At 34.1% G+C, this 21,346-nt stretch overlaps 2 protein-coding genes across 3 annotated transcripts; both read right to left on the reverse strand.

The window, feature by feature from the left end:
* Positions 1-758: 758 nt before the first annotated feature.
* On the reverse strand, positions 759-7,153 carry LOC140039469 (ATPase SWSAP1-like). Its single transcript, XM_072085071.1, has 6 exons — positions 6,925-7,153; positions 4,888-5,043; positions 4,185-4,299; positions 3,670-3,746; positions 3,179-3,312; positions 759-1,075 (listed from the first exon to the last, which is right to left on the reverse strand). The coding sequence occupies exons 1-6, from the start codon at positions 7,071-7,073 to the stop codon at positions 933-935; spliced, it is 774 nt and encodes a 257-aa protein (XP_071941172.1). The 5' UTR covers positions 7,074-7,153; the 3' UTR covers positions 759-932.
* A 124-nt stretch (positions 7,154-7,277) lies between these two features.
* Positions 7,278-20,497, reverse strand: LOC140039935 (voltage-dependent calcium channel gamma-7 subunit-like). Of its 2 annotated transcripts, XM_072085530.1 has the most exons (7): positions 20,319-20,497; positions 18,917-18,998; positions 17,175-17,403; positions 12,065-12,157; positions 11,689-11,778; positions 9,703-9,852; positions 7,278-9,209 (listed from the first exon to the last, which is right to left on the reverse strand). In XM_072085530.1, exons 3-7 carry the CDS (start codon positions 17,398-17,400, stop codon positions 8,881-8,883), a joined length of 888 nt encoding a protein of 295 aa, XP_071941631.1. In that variant the 5' UTR covers positions 17,401-17,403; positions 18,917-18,998; positions 20,319-20,497; the 3' UTR covers positions 7,278-8,880. The 2 variants fall into 2 exon arrangements, with proteins under 2 accessions (XP_071941631.1, XP_071941632.1); XM_072085531.1 differs by lacking the exon at positions 18,917-18,998 and having other exon boundaries at positions 17,175-17,404; positions 20,319-20,496.
* Positions 20,498-21,346: the final 849 nt, after the last annotated feature.

Consider the following 21,346-nt stretch of genomic DNA (forward strand, 5'->3'; position numbering starts at 1 on the left):
CACCAAAAAAAGTTGGAAGTATAATTCCATTACGTTGATGCTGTGATAAATAACACTCTCAGCAGCCAATATTGGTTCACTTGGGTGAAGTTAAACAACATTACAAATAGTTTATGAAATTGCATTAATTAGTCCCAAGTTGTTTTATTAAACATTATCATTAAATTGTTATTGAATTAACACACTGAGATGTATGGTATCAACTATTATTAAATAATAGTTTTTAAAATTATAATTTGATATCGGATGTAGCCCAGGGTTGTAAAAAGCTATCCAGGTGTTGAACGTGTACATCCAGGGGTGTGTGATACGGAACAGCTTAGCTCAGTTGTGGTTGAAATACAATCAAGTGCCCTAAACAGTAGTGCCTTAAAAAACATATTTTGTTGTTCTTTTCAACATTTGGATTCTCTAACCATGTATGTTGTCACATGCATTTCAAATACTTATATTATACCAGCATCTTTAAAATCATCTGTTTGTGCTGGTCATACTTTGATGCGGGTTTTAGTATTTAGACTTGCTTCTTCACAGACCTTGCTGCGGTCTTCAGTACATACACTTGCTTCTTCACAGACTTTTATATGGTCAAATACATGATACCTAGGCATCATGTTGTGTTTGATGTTCAGTACTTAGACTTGCTTATTCACAGACTTTGATGCGGTCATCAGTACTTAGACATGCTTATTCACAGACTTTGATGCGGTCTTCAGTACTTAGACTTGCTTCTTCACAGTCTTTAATGCGGTCTTCAGTACTTAGACTTACTTCTTCACAGTCTTTAATGCGGTCTTCAGTACTTGACTTGCTTCTTCACAGTCTTTAATGCGGTCTTCAGTACTTAGACTTACTTCTTCACAGACTTTGATGCAGTCTTCAGTACTTAGACTTACTTCTTCACAGACTTTGATGCTGTCAAATACATTGCCTCATGTTGTGTTTAATGTTGATAGACTCACATCTTCACAGACTTTGATGCTGTCTTTACCAATCATATATCTTAGTACAAGACATCTTTTTTCATCACCTTTTGCAGTGGTTAACTCAAAAACATGCTTCTCATTCGAAAAACCTACAAAGCAAAATTTACAGAAATTGTTTACAAAAAAATGTTATTTAAATATTATCATGCAAATAATGCAAGAATTCAATACATTCATATTCAACTTTGATCAGAACAATTTCTCAAATTTAGTGTGTTCTCAAAAAAAAGTATTTGTCCAGGTTTCAAAATTGGCAGCCATTGTATTGCAACCCTTGGTATTAGGAAATGTGTGGTATGTTATTATACATAACAGCCTCCCAATGGCATAACATACAATTGATTATTCATTATAGCATTTACTAATTCCTTCCTTAATACAAATTGGGAAAAACCTGGGGATTTCCCCAAAAAGTTAAGATTCTTCCATTTTTTTTGGCCTTTATGATTGATCGAAAGTTGGTGAATGGCCAGAAAACAAAAATATAAATCATCGCGCAAATGTTGGGATTTATAGTGGGCTGGTTAAATTATCATAATCAACTCTTTTTTATACACTTTTAACTTGTTTAAAAATGAAAAAAGCTATTGCAATATAGTATTTATTTTTATATAAAATGTAGTTTGTGACCTTAAATTAGATCTAAAAACGTAGGGAATGGGACTTTAAGCACATTAAGGCTTAATAGCATAACATGCTGCTATTAGTACATAATCCTCATGCGTGTTACATGTTACACATTTAACATCCTTTTAAAATAAAATAATATATCTGCAAAATAATCTGCAACCAGACGGATCATTTTTATCATTAGCTCCTATCTATACTGGATCCGCCCCTGATCCTAAATTCTTTTACGTTCTTGTACCATCAAAAGGAATCCAATTTAAAATAATGGTTAATTATTTACAAATAACAGAAATAACATTAAAAACTGTAAATATACATCAACTACAACCCTCACAACCGCCTCTTCCTATCCACAGACCGGGTCGATTACAGATATAACAAAGCAATTCCGGTACTTTGTATCATTGAATAAATTTTGATAGATTTCTTTTAAATTGCTAGATTGGTATCTTTGCAGCGGGATGCTGTTCCAGGAAATTATTAAATTGCATTATTATTTCATATGGGGCAATCTGATTGGCTGAATCAACTTATCAATTTAGCCATAGCATCATCACTAATCCTTCCTGATCCTGTCATCAATACAATCTTGTTCAAGACATTTTTTTTAAATTTTGCTTGATTTTTGTCAATATTGAAAGCAGCTTGAATACCATGTGTACTAATAGAAATGTCCATATGGTAACTAAAGTTTGAATATGTTTTTAGGTACTACTTTAATAATTTATTATATAATAATAAAATAATGTACTATTAGTAAAAAGGTTCATCTGGATCACTGTATAGTATTTTAAGTAAATTTCATCCAAAAGAAAATTTACTTAAAATAATGTACTATTATTACCGTATATGATAACAAAATATAGTCTAAAGAACTGTGACTTTCTATATAAAGAAAAGTCAAACATTATTGAGACTAGATTAGAATTTATCACCAGGACAAATTAGGTCAACTTTGTGAGATTATTATTAAATTTCTTCAGGCTAATGTCAATACAACAATTTGATGAATTTTATTATATCATATCATTTATTTTGCCAAACAAAGTACAAAGAAAAAAAAACACATTACAATTTAAGTATTGAATGTTTCTACTTTTGAATTATAAAAGTAACAGTATATTATCGTTTTGTTTAGGTCATACAAAATGTGTTTTAAAATTATTTTATGTAGACAGCTATTGCATCATATGCTAGATCAAAGCCACACTAGATCTCTGGATTAATTTAATGAATGCATCATACAGTATTCTATTCTGATTGGATAATATTAATATCACCATCAATATGACCTTTGTTGATATTGACCTATATTCCTATCTTGGAATTGACCTTGACTTTTATAACTAAAATCAGTTAACACATGTTTTAAACAATGTATTCACTCTAAATTATTAATCAAATTGGATATGCACCTCTGGTATATCTTATTTAGGAGATTTAGTTTTTTTCTTATAGTTAGTGTATTTTCTAACATTGTGATTTTATATTATTTTCTGAAATACAAAAAATAAACTACTGTAAAACAAGAGTATATAAAATATAAAGTGTAATAAATTTACCGGATATATGAAAAACTGTAGGTATGAATTGTTGGTAAATATCCAGAATAGGTGAGTCTGTTGACCCCAAGGTAGAAACTGACGCAGCTAACAAACACTTGATACTGGTGCTAGTTGGCATGCTCAAAGCATTTCTATAATTAACAAGCATATTCCCACCAAAATTAATTTTAGAAACAATGAAAAAAAAATTAAAGGGAATAAAAACATGAAATTGAAGAAGGTTGGCCTTAAGGTAACAAGAGACACCAAAGGTTTAAGGAAAATGTAAAATCTGTCAGTAAAACAACTGTTCCTGTATTTATCGCTGTATTCTAATAAATAAAAATGATTTATTAGAAAGAATGTCAAGATCATCGTCCCTGGTTCAGGTTATTTTTTCTGCACAAAACCATTAATTAATTTAAAGTATTTGAATAAATAATTGCATATAATTTAAAACTCTGGTCCCGAAGTGGTCTTTTACAGAAATAAGTAATTACTGTACTTACAATTTAGACTGAAGAAAACAAATAGCATCTAAAAGGTAAGCACATATCTCGGAAGTGACTGCAGTTCTGTCAGTAACCTAAAAACAGTTAAAAAATGTAAACAAAATATCATTAAAAATGTCCATGAATTAGGCATATTATAATTTGGGTTTGCAAAATGGAAAGATGTTGGTGGCAGAGAGATTTTCCCCCTGAGGTCATTTCATTTCATTTATTCGTCTAAAAAAAAAAAGGACAATAAGGGTACAACAATAAAGTAACAGAGAAATGGCAAGTAAACTAAATCACTATCAAGACATACAACAATTACAATATAATATTAACAATAATCAAACTGTTTTTTTAAAGATCTTTTATCAATCAATCAACTTCAAATTTGGAGAAGTAGTAGTAGTAGAAGTGTTGGAAAAGGGGTATTTCAGGTGAATGATTTTGGTCCTACGGGGGGTCAACACACCAACTTAATGCACAATTGAGTGTAATATACCAGTTGTAATAACTGATGATGATTGTACCTGTTCTTGATTTGTATAGTAATCCAATTTGTTGATCAGAATAACATGAGATAACGGTGACTTAGTGTGAAGGGATGACAGATATCTTAACAAAGATGTTCGGTCTTGTAGGTACCTAAAAAAAAAATAATGATCAATAATTTAAACAAGATGATACACCGAACATTTATGAAATTTCAAATACATCTGCATTCTTTGGCATTGTGCCTAAATTATTTTTTTTATTATTATAACTACAAATTGTTTTCTGTTTTTGCAGTCAACAACATCGATAATTTGAAAGACATATTTTCCCAGTCAACAGGTCAGTTTGTTTTCCTGTGAGAATATAACATTCAAGCTACAATCACCAGATTATGTGCAAGAATGTATTTTTAGCTAAATAAAAAATTACTTCTGTACATGCACACTGCAAGCACAACACACTAATAATTTACTATTAATAATGTGTACAAAATCAAATTGCTATACAATTGGAGCAGCCCAATTATTATTATTTAATCAGGCAAAAAATACATTTCATAAAATATAATACAATCAACAAATTAAACAAACATGACGCAAGGAGAAAACATAAAATCATAGTCACTAGCTGGAAAGAAGCCTAAGCCACTGTCACCAATTAGGTGTGTACCTCCAATGAGTGACTAATTAATACAAATAATATAGAAATTAATAATTAATTGTATTTAACAGAGCTTACATGATATGCACACGTTTCATGACATTATGATCAGGCTGTTTAGCGCCCTCTATCAGCAATGGCATTGTTTTTAACTTGTATGGTGTAATGAGTGTGACATTTGATCCTTCCATTGAACAACTCAACGCACACTGAAACAGCAATGAAGTCTTGCCACTGAAAAAAGGTTGAAATATTTAAATTTAAAGATACAAACTGTAAATTGATACTGTAAACTACTACTATATTCATTTGATATCTGGATTTTATAATTTCTTTCAATTCAAATTTATTCAGCAATATAAGTTAACTATTTACATTATTACAGAGATTTTACGGAGACTAGTAATTACTACATGTAATTGTCTGTTAGTCGTCGTAAGACCCTTTAATAATTAAAAGGCCTATTTCAACTCTAAATTTGTTAACTAACTTTTTTATTGCAAGTACTGTACAGATTAGAATTATAATATAATTATAATATAATATTATAATAAAATAGGCCTAGAGGTCCACCATGGTCCCATATCAGTTTATTAAAATAAAAAGTTAGTCAAAATATTGGGCGCCCCATTTCCTTTTTTCCGGCGGTTGGTAACAGGCGAAAATCGCCCTCAACTTAGGGCTTTGAATTGAATTGAAGTATATATTTATACTGGGTAACCTCTTCAGTCAAAGACTGGTCTCCCAGAGGCCCCAGTTGGTGATCAGTGGCTGTGATGTACTAATACACCGGGGTAACCCCCTACTCGTCTCGAAAGATGTACTAGGTTCTTTAAAGTGCACATGTTATGCGCGATTTGAACGATTTGCGCAATTTGAAATTGCGCAAAAAAATCCTTGCGCAATTTGAAATTGCGCAAAGAATTCTTGCGCAATTTAAAATTGCGCAAGGATTTTTTTGCGCAATTTGAAATTGCGCAATCAACTTGCGCAATTTCAAATTGCGCAAGAAAATCTTTGCGCAATTTTAAATTGCGCTGCACAATTTGTAAATTGCGCAAGATAGTTCTTGCGCAATATGACACCTTTGCGCAATTTGAAAACGAACTGTAAATTTTCCCATACATGGCTAGGCTAGGCCTAGGCAGAGGAGTTTAAAATTTAGTATTTTATTATATAAATAAGACCATTTCAATGAAGATAATGTTTAATACTCACTTTTTAAGTTTTTAATATTAGTTTAAGCTAGGCCATGTAACTTAGTCAGTATCAGTAGTCCAGACCCTAGCTAGGCTAGAGTAGTATAGCCGGCCGCCCGCGCCGCGCCCGCCTGGTGGAACACCACCGCTTCGTTTTCCTTCGTCGGTTCTTCGACGGTATGCTAACTTATAACAATATTTGCACTACTAAAATAAGGAAATGCGATATTTATGTTTAATTTTGAATCATTCTTAGAAATTACTATAAAATATGGGTGTGCATGATTTCACAATCTGTCGAAAAACCTTGCGCAATTTGCAGATTACTTGCGCAATTTAATACGTTGCTTGCACAATTTGAAACACATGTTTCAATTCAAATTGCGCAAGGATTTTTTTTGCGCAATTTCAAATTGCGCAAATCGTTCAAATCGCGCATAACACACACAAGCTAGATGTGTACACTGGACCTACGGTTTATAGTCCTTATCCGAGAAGACTCGTTCTACCACCAGAACCATGGAGTGAGTGAGCCTCGAACCCCTGCCGATGTTATGGCTACGTAATTACGGTTCCACTGTCTTAACCGCTCGGCCACTCACTCACTTAGTTAGCTATAGGCTAGGCCCTAATGTGCCATTGCCTACGTAGCCAGCCTTTTATTAGTATAGCCTGGCCCATCTAGCTTAGGCCTAGCCTACCTACCTACTAGAGAGTTAGGATAGGCCTAGAGGTTAGGCTAGCCTAGCTAGTAGTAGGCCTACTATACTACTAGGCCTAGGCTAGGCCTAGCCTTACTTATTTATAACTCAAGCCTACTAGCCCTAGCCTAGGCTTAGGCCACCACCAGGGCCTCATCAAGCTCGGTAGGGTAGCTAGAACCTAGGCCCTTACAATCAATTATATCCAAACTTACCTTCCAGGACTACCAACTAAAAGACATCGATCGCAAGTAATAACATTAGAAATGCTAATATTGTCTTTTTGATTAATTGAATGTGGTATTTCAATAAATCTATCAATTTTTGGGCTTTTTGGAAAAACACATTTCAAGAAGTCCGCCATAGTGTGAACATTGAGGGGGCTATAAAGATTTCCGAAAGCCGGCCGAAAAAAAGAAGAAAAAAAGATTGTGACGGTATGAGGCGCTATACATTTTCGAGTGGTACACTTTCTGAACCATCATAAGGCCGCCAAGGCTTAATCAAAATAAATAAGTGAATAAATTAATCAACACATATTCAAACATTAACATTTAAAATTGCCTAATATATTATTCTACATATCAAAACATTTTCATCAAATCAGAGTAGCCACAGTTAACTAAACACTAATTACGGATATCGTAAACAAACTGTCATCCGGAATGACAATACATTATTATACAATTATAATTTATTACAATATGTCTACTCTGTACACTAATAAACTTAATAATTATTGCTTATTATAGCACTTAAATCCTGCGTTTTAGAGTTGACAGTGTAAAACCACAATTCCGTGTGGAGGCTTCAATTTAATTCAATAATATTATACAATGAACTAATCTTCTATTTTTATATTTATAAACCGTCTCATTATATCTTCAAATACAAATCTAGTTTGAATACATACAACCTATCCCCCTAAATACGCCTACACTACTCACGCGCTGTCCGTAGCACTTATGTCCTTTTTCTGTTTGCTGAAGAAAGTTTTGCCCAGGTGCGTTATCGGCGGATACTCTTGAAATCAAGTCCCGTTGTGTGTTTGATTAGTGTTATTATTACTGGTTCATTTTCCTCTCTGTATAACAATTATCCAACCGAGCATCTCATACTCAATTCTGTATTATTCGGTTTTCTCAAACGCAGATGTGACTAGCAAACTTTAAATTCATTCTATTTCAACATTTTCCTAAATCACTGGTGTTAGTGAATTAATGGCTTCCAGAGTCTGGAAATAACGTAATGTAAACTTACACATGTTAACGCGTTCTCATCAAGATAAAATACTACTGTATGTCTTCATAAAAATACAAACATTTTGAATGTAGAGCAACTACAATTAAATAAGATACGTACAAATAACGAAAAATGTATAAATCAGTAACGTAACAAATCAGTATAACTGTACATACAAATCCTGAAATTATTACATTTCTTGTGAAATCCGTATAGCACTATCCTTCATGTTGGAGACTTGCCAATACCTATTCGATGCACGACTTTTTGTGTAACTTTTTGATAAATTGATTGATTCACTAAAATTATAGAGGAGACATTCCGCCAATATTTTGTCTTATTATAGAGGAGACATTCAGCCAACATTTGTCTTATTATAGAGGAGACATTCAGCCAACATTTTGTCTTATTATAGAGGAGACATTCAGCCAACATTTTGTCTTATTATAGAGGAGACATTCAGCCAATATTTTGTCTTATTATAGAGGAGACATTCAGCCAATATTTTGTCTTATTATAGAGGAGACATTCAGCCAACATTTTGTCTTATTATAGAGGAAACATTCAGCCAACATTTTGTCTTATTATAGAGGAAACATTCAGCCAACATTTTGTCTTATTATAGAGGAGACATTCAGCCAACATTTTGTCTTATTATAGAGGAGACATTCAGCCAACATTTTTTCTAATTTTTATTGGCACCTGATTTGATTTGTAGGCCTAAATTAAGGCAACTAGCGACACAAAACAGTCAGTTAATACTTGTGTTTATTCAAATTGTTCCAGTATAAATTGACACGTTCTCAGTCACGATATTTCACAGAAATTATTTGTCGTGGTGGTGGTTGTTTCAGCATACTCGCCTACACGTCTATGTTCATTAATGATTCAATTATCGTTAATTCATCAATAGATTACAACAAATTGCACTATTCACTAAATCGATTGATTTCTGTGATCGTTAACATTGGCGGCTCAATCGAAGGCCTAGGCGTTAACATAGAATGAGCAGTTAGGCTTCGAATTGGTCGCGGAGGTCTTGATCGAGTCGACTGATGTGACGAAACGGTAGAGTTAGTGTAAAGATATACGGCCGAAACTCCCGAAATCTCACCAGCGGGTAACGCACAAGATATTACAGCAAATGATACGGAAAAGCCGTATGTGAACACTTTCTTATTTGATCGAGGCATCTTCTCCATCATTACTTGATCAATGCAAAAGAAAAACAACAGTAAACCTAACATAATGAACAACCCTGAAAGATAAAAAATAATCCGATGATCATCACATCAATATTTAAGCATTATCACTACCATATTTGGGCACATCACATATTTTTGTTGTCACATAAAATCCGATAGGCCTATGTGGGAGATGATTTAACTTTCACAGAGTGACATTACATTCTTTCCTTACGGACGGATGATATTTTAGGGGGTAAACATTTATGTACTCTCTAAGTTAAGTCTGTACTTTATGAATAAAGTACAGACTTAACTTAGAGAGTACATAAATGTTGCTTCATTTTTCCTATTTTTTCTTATGAGATAGCCAATTAAACTTTTTATTCTAAATTTGTTGTGCTTTATTTTTCTATATAAATTATATTTATTTTAATTTAATTGTTATTGTTATATGTTTATATGTCTCGTCATGATGTATTTTTGTTAGGGACCCTAATGAGCAGCTTCGGCTGGATGGACCACCCTCGTAAAATGTTGTTGAAATAACAAAATCTTTAAAAAAACCTGATAATATAAATGTCTTTCCAGCTATAAACACCCAGTGTCGACGTGCAGTGGAGAAGCTATCGGTCAATCCATAAGTTGCCATTCCACAACCAAGTATGGTTAAAAACAAGCTGATAAAAAGCAGAATTGTTGTTTTCCATATTCCTCCTTTACAAAACAAAACAAAAACAATAAATAAGTAAACAAATAAAAAAGTGCTCTATCAAAACTTCATGTGACAAAAACATGTGATGTGCCCATGGACATGATGATGTCATATCACATACATATTTAAGCATATCACTACCATATTTGGGCAAATCACATATTTTTGTCACAAAGTTTGAAAGTTCGTTTACACTATCAAACTAAAGTTTGACAAAAAGTGTGATGTGCCCAAATTTGGTAGTGATATGCCCAATATGGTAGTGATATGACATCATCATGTCCATATATGGGCACATCACATTTTTTTGTCACATAAAGTTTGTTGTAGACAGAGTTTTAAATAGATCCCACATGAGAATTGTTGTGCGGTACAGATAAAATGAAACTGATAAGATAGTATACTTAATTTATTTACAACTGGATATTCCAATTATGGAAATGGTCACCGGGCCATCTCAAGTGACACTGTATATAGTTGTATTATAATACAAGTATTTTGTTTGTATAGAGAAATATTTTATGGAGTTAATTCGCACGTTTGTCTCACGAGAGAAGAAATGTTGTCCTTTTCTAATGATTTTACTATATTTATTTTACTTTTCACAGAGACATTTGGCTGAAACCAATGAGGTGTGACAGACGCGGCATCAAAGATGAGCACGCTCATAATTATTTTTATTACAGCAGGTCTTACAGAAAGCCATGTATGATGAAACATACTAAAAACCATCTTGTGTTTTGCTATAATATATATAATACAGTCTTCATCGTCGTTTTCTTTTTAATTTTCGTGATTTAGGGTGGAAATTAAGCTCGTACTTAAATCAGCCTATACTTCTTAAATCAATAACGATACAAACTTATTCCCAACAGATTGAAAAGCCAAACTGCAATCACTACAATTATCAATCACCTCAATAAATAAAGGAGAAAGTCAAATCATTTGTTGAATGTTGGTACGTATACATACACTTTATATCGCGTAAACTCATTTCACGCTCATGAATATTCATAGTATAAATTACTTCACGTCTGCAGCGCTTGTTATAATCAAATGTATAATGCAACCCACTGGGAATTGGTGGATTTATTATATCTGGTTAGATTTAAAACGGGTGGAAATAACGAGATATATAGCGTGTTTTGATTGCATTGTACAAAACCAATTGTGCAGATAGTGGATGTCGAGGAAAGATATATTATAGCAAAGTTATACTGAATGTTGAGCCTCATTCGGATCCAGTCGGTGTGTACAACACGGATAAAGGCCAATTTACACAGAATAAACATATCGAATCTATGTTTATTTCTTATTACCATTTACACAACGCGGAACGGACGGGTGGTTTCCGGTCAGGATAGATATAGATTCTACGTTGGACAAGCTACGCGGTTTTCCGCGTACCGTTACCGCTCGTGTCTGTGTAAGCGGCCTTTAAAGGCCTACTAACAACTACTGCCAGCAGTCCCATTCAGTCGGAGGCGTATACCCCTCTCCATCTACACACGCCGGCTCAATGTGAACATGGGTCATTGTATAAAACGAATAATACCTAGCTGAGTGTCCCTCCAATGGTTCTAATTGTCTGAAACCGCCACTAATCAATCTAGGCCTACCACTAAGTTAAGCGTGGTTCCCACTAGCGACGCAACACAAGGACATGACGTAACGCAACGCAAGTGAATTGACCAATCACAAGCGATGGCTTATTCGCTTGTGATTGCTAACTTCGCTTGTCATTGGTTAAAACGCTTGCGTTGCGTTTACGTCCTTGCGTTACGTTCTAGTGGGAACCACGCTTTAGGTCTAACGTTTATGCTAAATTTGAAACTTACGTAAGAGAGCAACATTTATGTTCGGAGGTGGTTGAGATAAGTTTGTCGACATATACGGTATTTTTCCACACTCATCAATTGCTGTAGTATCTGGAATAAGAATTCAAGCTAATTCTTAAATGTTTTACTTCTTATATTGTTGTAATAGTATTATGTAATGATAGGCCTATATCATTACCTCCGTCAATATGAGGTTATGTTTAAGTAATGTTATGAGAAAGATCACATGCACTTTAAAAAGGAAATTTTGATGACTTGATCAGGTTTATTACAACGAATGTAACATAAACAAACACAGAATGCTTTTAACACATTATTTTAATACCTAAACATCAGTATGTCGTTATTACATATTAAACAGATACGCAGTTCTTACCATTTTTGCCATTTGGTGCGAAATATGGCGGTATAGTTTCACTATCACGATCCGGCCCTTTCCACAGATTACTCGGAATCCAAATGATTTCGACTAAAAAAAATCAAAATAGCAAGTAACTTATTTCGTCTGCGTCACTGAATACCGTAGTGTCGTCGCCAAGTTATCGTCGTCACAATGCTCGCTTGGACGCAGCACAAGTGTAGCGCGCACCGTAATTGACTAATCACAACGTGTGTGGATCATCATTCCAAATCTGTCATCGCTTTTTTGTGTGGTGGTAAACTCATTTGCATTGCGCATACGCGCGTGGCCACCAACCAATACCGTAGTGGTCGCCATCGTCAATAATAATAATAATAATAATAATAATAATAGTTCATTCTTATATAGCGCTCTACAAGCAAGCTTCTTTAAGCGCCTAACATTATTACCCCAGTAATTTTTTTTGATCAAACACGTATGGAAACATACTCCCATAATGCAGCTAGTAATCAGCGCAAAGTTGTGTCTTGGTCTAAGCGGGTACCTATTTATACACCTGGGTGGAGAGCGGCAAACGTAAGTAAAGTATCTTGCCTAAGGTTGCAAGCAATGCGGCGAGAGTTGGATTCGAACCTCGGTCTCACGATCAGTAGTTTAACGTCCAACACCATGCGCCACACGTCACAATGCTTGGACGCAGCACACAAGGACGATAGCGCACCGCAAGGACCGTCAGCGGGCCAGCGGCCATTTTAATTTGTACATCAAGGACCGGCAGCGGACCAGCGGCCATTTTTGTTTGCACACTGGCATTTAATCTAAAGACATACACGATATAATAAGCAAAGTAAATACTGATCTAAAACATGTACAACTATGGTTACCAAGTAACAAATTAAGTCTAAACATTAAAAAGACTGAATATATGATTTTAGGAACACATCAAAAATTAAATAAATTGATTAACATGGATATTAATGTTAATATAGACGGTACAAAACTTGAAAAAGTAAATAACTGTAAACATTTAGGTGTCATTATCGATGAAAATTTAAAATGGCATAAACAAATAGATCAGGTGAAAAATAAAGTAATATCAGGTCTGTACTATCTAAAAAAATGCAGCAATATTTTCCCTCAAAATATTCAATCATTAATGTACACATCTATCATAGCCCACTATTTTGACTACTGCAATGTAGTATGGGGTCGTTGTAACCAAACCCTAAAATATAAACTCCAAGTACTCCAAAATAGAGCGGCTAAAATAATTACACATACATCTAGGTATGACTCTAGCTCACAGGCGCTCAAAGATTTAAATTGGCCTAATTTAGAAGAAAAATAATATTACAACGAAGCAGTCACAATGTATAAAATAATGAATAACTTGACACCATCCTACTTAAGAAACAGATTCTATGAACGCAAACAAACATATAATACTAGATCAAAAGATATTCTAAGTTTACATAAGGCAAACACTGAGTATAAAAAGAAAAGTTTCTCGTATTCTGGCGAAAAGCTATGGAATAGTTCAAATGCTATAAACTCAAATGCAATTACAGCTCCTAATATACATATATTTAAAAAAATTATAAATGACCAAAGATAAAATATACTTGAAACTCTATATTTTTCATGAAATCTTTTTTTCTCTTCCATACAGAGAACAACTCCTACAGGATCGAAACGTTAAAACAAATTATCATCTAAACTCAATGTACTTCATACTCCATTACTAATTAAAAATACCCGTCTAAAAGTGACTGATGAAACAAATTACAATTACTAGCAGTTAAACATTAAGTCTGCAGAACCCATTATATCACTTCTTTACCAAAAAAAGAAAGAATATAATTATTGAAATAGTGATAATATTCACCTCATCTTGTATCATAAACTATTATTATATGTATATGCGCTGTGTATTACCCTCCGAGGTGCAACCATGCAATGCTGCTTTCTGACCACATTGTGACAACAGTGGATAAGATTCAAGGAATAAATAATAAAGCAGCATTTATTATACTAGGCGGGTCATGATTAGGTTTAGTAATTAATTTTGAGTTTTTATTTTTTAGTGTTGATATCAGACAAAAGTGCAGTTAAAAAACTATTATTAGAACATAATCCATTTTTTTGGAAACACACTCCCATAATAAATAACCAACCAGATTGTCTTGATGGTAAAACGTATAAAATGATCTTGAAAATTATAAATGCACTGACATGCTTTGTTAGAAGAAAATCTCAATTATCTAAATGTTCTGTAAATAGGCTAAAGGGTTGAAAGTGGCTTCTCCGCCATATCGTATACACATTCTGACGAGTGAGCCAATTAAACAAGTTAGAGAGAAGCAAGATGAATGAAACGTGGCATCTATTTGCGTCTAGTGGGAACAGCTTAAATGAAACTTTAAGAAGTAGGCCCATATAAAAACGAGGACAAGCATCATGTAGTATCAATATTCAGTGCGTGTAAAAGGGGTTACTTTTCAACGCAACTTACGAATAATGTTCTTAGAATCTTGCGCTATAAAATGCACTAGAGTCAATGGGGAAATAACATGATTTAGAGTACTGACTATCAAAACTTTCATATTTAATTCATTCCGACATCACTTAGGAGAACATCAATTACTGCCGAGTTTGGGCTAACGTAAATGACTTCTTTTAGTACTGATGCATCAGAAATAATGTGATAAACACATACATAAGAGACAAACCAGGCTTCTTTACCGACTACGGGCAAATAAGGTCATATAATACATTAATGAAACACTCTAAAAACAACCAATCCTAGGCACGCCGTTTATTATCAGAACTAACCTATATTTGTTGTCAGGACAATGAGCATCGGTTTATTCGAAAGAAAGTGATTTAGCTATATAAATTTATATTCATTTCAATCGTGAAAACATTACTTTCTGGTTTATTTGAAAGATAATATAAAAACTGAATCGATGAATTAAATTATTAAACAATAAAAAATCAACTATCTTATAAAGAACAGACAATGTTGCAAGTGCATGTGAAGCGTTGGGCCACGAAATGGTTACCGTATATCACTGAACATTTCATTGTAAAATATGCATGTTTTTTGACAAATTAATCGTTGATGACAATTGATGACAAATGTTTGGAAAATGAAGATAAAATAAAAAGAAATAATTGATTGTGATAAGATCTAATTCAAACTATTTAAGATATTTTTGGTTTAATGTTAAAGAAGCCTTTATGTCTGCTGATAATATAAATAACGCATTATATCGAATTATTATCGAAACAAAAGCTTTATTTATATCTTTGTCCATGCATATGCATTAATCGCATTCCTCACGAGAAGTAGAAACACAATTGTGTTAATTTCCATACAAATAATTACTCTCAAAAGTACAGTACTGACAATCGGAAACACCGACGAAAACACATCGCGATGTGTTAACTTTGTGCATTTCCCTATAGTACACCGACGGCTTGTGATGTATTGTTAATGCATATTACATTTTGTGAAATTAAATGATACAATAATAACTAGGCCTAAGTATTGTTTTGTGTATAATTATAACAACTCAGAAAATAAGTAGCGAACACAAAGACGTTGTGAGTTTATGTTTAGTGCGCGACAATGACGGAGTTACAGATATGTGTTTCAAACAATGTAGGCCTAAAGCTTTGTATACACTATCTAAAAAGGTTGACAAAAAAAAGTGTGATGTGTCTAAATATGGCAGTGATATGCCAATATATGGTAGTGGTATGACATCATCATGGGCATATATATGGACATCACATTTTTTGTCACATAAAGTTTGATAGTGTAGGCCCTATAGGCCCTATGGACCCTATAGGCCTAGACAAAGCTTAAGTTAAAACATTGTTGTTGGTTTGTAGGTTTATTGTAAGCCTTATAATGAAGTGTGATTTTTATAAGTTCATTGGCTTGTGAGTGTGAATAGCCTTATGTGTTGTATCTGGATTACTTTGTTATGTTCGTTTTAATGTGTTTATGACGAGAGAACGGCAAGTCGTTTGACTTACCAAATATTTTAAAAGCTGTTTTATCATGATGTTATTTGACGTTAACTAAGAACATTATACTGATGTTTTGACTACTTAGGCCTATCATTTTGAACGAAATTTACGAGGGTATTGATGCCTTTAAGTGACCGTAAATGTTAATATTGTAGAATTTTGATTGTGTGAATGCCCCTTTATAATATGGCAACGCGGTCGTGTACTTGTCACGTGATCATGATTCATGATGACGATGATCGCATGTCCCTACTAGTACTAGGGCCTGAGGTCTAGGCCTAATTTCACACAGATGTTCTTAAATATCTTTCTAAATAAAATACAATCAGTACAGATGGTATCTGTACTATTATATAAATATATAAACTGAAAAAAACATTCACAGAAGTACTTGTCGGGGCCATAACAAATCGCGTCTTCCAGGAAATGCCAAATCAGCCGAATCCCGTCTCGCGATGAGCAGGCCGAACGAATTGGCTTTGCTCCCGCATGCGTAGTAGAATTTCACGGTCTGTTGCATCTCGATAATCGCCGCGTCGTGTGTTTCGAAAGCTGCCTATTTTGTTCACCACGGAGACGACAGACTCGAGTGCGCGTCATTTTTTTTCGCCACGACGGCCGGCCGGAGAGAGACAGACTCGTGTGCGCGTCATTTTGTTCGCCACGGAGAGACAGGCTCGTGTCACACACGGCCGGCCGCCGGAGACAGACTCGCGTGCGCGTCATTTTATTCGCCACGGCCCGGAGACAGAGACTCGTGTGCACGTCATTGTGTTTGTCGGAACGATTTTTGTCAAACTAAATTAATAATATATGAATGCAGAGTGGAGTTGTGGCTTGGTGGTTATGATGCTTGGCTACCAATCTAAGGGTCCTGGGTTCAAGTCCTGTCATATGTCAGGGTTTTTTTCTCATGACAATTTACAACTCCACTCCCAAAGACTTAATAATAAGTCTTTGTTTATGTAGAGCATCTTGTGTATATGTTTGTCTTGTGAAATTTTAAATAGTTTATCCATCCTGTAATTGGCGGGTTACTCGCTGTTGGATGAGTATGAAATAATAATAAAATAATAATAAACATTACCTTCATATGGGCAAGCCTTAAATAATCCTGCATGTAGTTTCACCCATGCCTGAAGTGTAGCATTTCCAAACTCCCTTTCATAGGCCAATTCTGTTGTTACAATCCAATAATCACTAAATAGACCTCCAATTAGCAGCAACATTGAGAGAACTCCAAACAGCAACATACCAACAGTGAGCAATGGCTGTTTCTTTGAACCCAGTCTTAGACCTGGTAATTTCTGCATCTTTCTATAAAAAAGAAAAGTTACAGAACATTTTTATTATTATTTTCATTAATAATAACAAAATGAAGGTCTTCTAATCAAACCTTTAGTATCATAATCAAAGCCCAACAATATAATCCATTTTTTTAGAAATATAATATTGTACAATTTTTACGAGGAAATCTCAGTATAATAATATAATTGTGTAACTGATCATGTTAGCTGGTTTAATGCCGATGCAATAATCAGACGTGTTTTCAAGATGGTGCTGCTTTGATGTATTTTCATCAAGGTAATATCAACGGTAATAAGTAGAACTGTACAAGTAATATCTGTAAACGTAAAGCATGTCAGGCGATGAAATGTTGAAAGATGAACGTGTTTGCCAATATAACGGCAATTAGATTCATGTTTTTAAGAAGATATATGCATTTACGGTATCATAGTATTATATTCATTTATCATTATCACCATAAAATCATTGTCCTTCGTCATTATCACCCTCATATCTTCGTCAATCATCAATCGTCATCACATCACCGTCATTAGAATAATGTTTAATTACATACAATTGCTTAAAATAAATTTCCCACATTGGAATGTCGAAATTGATAATATGTAATTTTATGACACAGGAATTAATACAATTGTTTCTAATCTGAGTCAACTGTAAGGAATTTGGATCTGGATATAGACTCACGGTTGGTCGTAATATTGAACAGAATATTCTACCACGTTTAATAACATTTATTTTCTATTTACAGAATTAGTAATTTTCACGATGGATGGATTGATGAAATGGATGAGATGGATGGATGAATGAGATGGATGGATGAGATGATGGATGGATGAATGAATGAATGTGATGGATGGATGAATGAGATGGATTGATGAATGAGATGGATGAATGAATGTGATGAATTGATGAATGAATGTATGAATACATGAATGAGATGGATGGATGGATGGATAGTACTGAGACAGACATACAGACCCCTTCCTTAATACTGGTTGTAATCAATTTCAATAGCGTTCAAAGCAACGCTGAAACATTAATTTTACATTTTGAATCGTCACACTACCTTGTATACGTAATATATGTCATAATCGTAATTCCACCTTTTCTTCAGTTCACTTGACGAAACCGACGTTAATCACACTAGGTGTTAATTTACGAAACTTAATGATGCACAGCTTGCTAGGGTTGAATGTGTTGAGTTGAACTTTCTTTTACAACACTAATAACGACTATTCTACTAACCTACTCCACCCTATCATGCATAATGCTAATAATAAAAAATATATCAAAGTTTAGCGGAACGAAATTAAACAATGTCAAAATGATAAATTACCATACAAAACGAATTGGAAATATAAATGCATTATTGTGAACGCCAATCACAGAACAGAGCATAACATATCGCAGAATAACCAATCGGTCATTTATAAATAGCTGTATTGTTACGTATAGAAAATAATTAATACTGTTTCTAATGAAACTGACTGCATAAGCAAATAAAGACAATGAGAATTCTTATTTTTTCCACTCTAGACGAACTTATTCGCGGGAATCGAATACGTTGACCGCTGCACATCCGTAAAATATTATTTTCATTTACCTTTGTGGCATGAAAAATGCAAGAAATCAGAACTCAAGAATATATCAATTCATGCGAATATTATTAGATTAATGAAAAACGGGGTTTATAATCAATTCATATGAAAGGGCTTCTCGTGGGTGCAACCTAACCCTAATTACTGCGCAAAAAATGAGTATTGGTGTAATAAATATAAGCCACCAAATCAGCGTTACGGCGTTGGCGCATCATCAGTGTTGTCACTTCGTTGAAAGCTGTATCATCAGCATTTGTAAATCAGCAGGTAAGATTGCCTCGGCATCAACATATATTGTAGGTGATTTATAGTTCCAGTGAAATTAAACTGGAACGATGTATTAAACCAGTAAAAAACCTATATAATTACAGCACGCATCATGTGAAGATTAAAATACTGAAATTGCATGCGGAAAGATAGATACAAAGATTGGTGCTTGAAATACGGATAGCAGCGATATATTTACGAGATATAAACTATAAAACAATTTTAACAAATGGAATTTTAGGTTATAAAAGTTAAACAAATAAAAGTAATTTAAAATATGCTGCTGACGATGAATAAGAAAAGATAAACTTGATAGCACAAGTTGGCTGTTTATGGAACGTAATCAATCTATGTGTAAACGCCCGAGAGAGTGTTGGTCATCCGGCCATCAGTAGGCCTAACATTAAAACACATTCATATAAATGCAAATTCTCTAAACAACGAACACTTAGTGACGGTGCAATAACATTAGTTCCCAAACATATCCATTGTAATTTACTATAGTTTTATGACTGTAATTTTTCAATATTTTAACTCACGCTTTCTGCTTTTTATTGTGCAGTTTTCTATCCATTTTATGTGTATTTTTCTTTTTGCCTTGTGTACATGTGTTGACAATGATTTTTACCAAATAAATGAATGGTGGAAGGTATAGCCCAATAAATGGAATCTTATCAACAAAACCAGATGATTTGGTATCCGAATGAGAGATTACACGGACGTGTGTAACTAATTCAATACTTTTGAAATGCAAGTAATGGTAATGCTTCCCGACAAAACATTGTGGCTATCGACTGATCGTAAATAACTATCAATATTATTATAAATGAGAGAGACATTATAAGGCCTATTAACACAGCACATGGATTAGAATAATGACTATATGCTTTGCCAAAGTACTTTTAACTAAATGGAGGCAGATAGGCCTATGTTTTCATTCATAAATGTTTAATTTGTACTGTGTAGTCTGAGTTAGAACTAAAATAGAAAGATTATTTACAATAATATTGTAAAACATAACGAAGTAACGAAAACAGAATTAATTGAACAATACTTACCTGAACTAGACTACTGCTACCGATTCCAACTAATCCAACCGATGTGAACGAAGTGATTTCCAGATGAATTCGCGATACGCCTGGCTGGATAGTCCTTAACGACAAACTAATTATTGTACGCAGTAGTGTTGGACGCCGTAGTCGTCGTATTTTCATCAACTTTACAGTTTGTATTTTACAACGTGTATGACAGCGGGTAGCATTGTTTTGCCAACTTGGCCGCCCATACGTCTAACCTGAGCAATAAAGCAAACCGAACGTACACACGACCGTAGAGACTCGTTGGAAACATTAAAAACCAATGAGCGTTAAATGAAAGACTTTGGTTGCTACGAATTCATTTTATACAAACTCGATGAAAAAAATGGCATCTCCGTGATTTATCTTTGCAATTTAGTCCATATTACAAACTTTAAACAGCAAAATGATACTGATGTGTGTGCTTGGACTAAAATCAATATATTAAAGTTAAGGCCAATTTACACAAACGAGCGGTAAAAACAGTAAGCGGAAAACCGCGTGCCTTGTTCCACGTAGAATCTGTATCTATCTTGAGCGAAACCACCCGTCCGCCGCTCTACGCGTTGTGTGTACTGTAAATATCGTCATAAGGAATCACATAGATTCTGTATTTTTTACTCGGGGAGTCTAGGACTCGCTCATCATCTTCTCCTCTTCCTCTTCTTCCATCTGGACACTATTGAGCCAACTTTCAAGTCCTAACTAGTTATTTACGCGTCGTCTCTGACGGTTCTGAAACATGGCATGCATATACTAGGGTTATAGGTGAACAAAGCTATAGAAAGAAACTATAGAAATGTCAAACCGGATGCAGCCATATGACGTCTCGAAGATGATACCTTGGTGCCAAACGATTTCGTCGAAATATAGCCATGTTTGGTGTCATTTCAAAGGTCTTGACTTGGAGAATAAGAATAGTAATATATATAATATATACAGCAAAGCCTATTTATGATATTATGACGTCACTTCTGCTCCCAGAAATAGCAAAATAGCAATTTCATAAT

Source organism: Antedon mediterranea, chromosome 2 (genome assembly GCF_964355755.1).
Source record: "Antedon mediterranea chromosome 2, ecAntMedi1.1, whole genome shotgun sequence".
NCBI classification, from domain to species: domain Eukaryota; kingdom Metazoa; phylum Echinodermata; class Crinoidea; order Comatulida; family Antedonidae; genus Antedon; species Antedon mediterranea.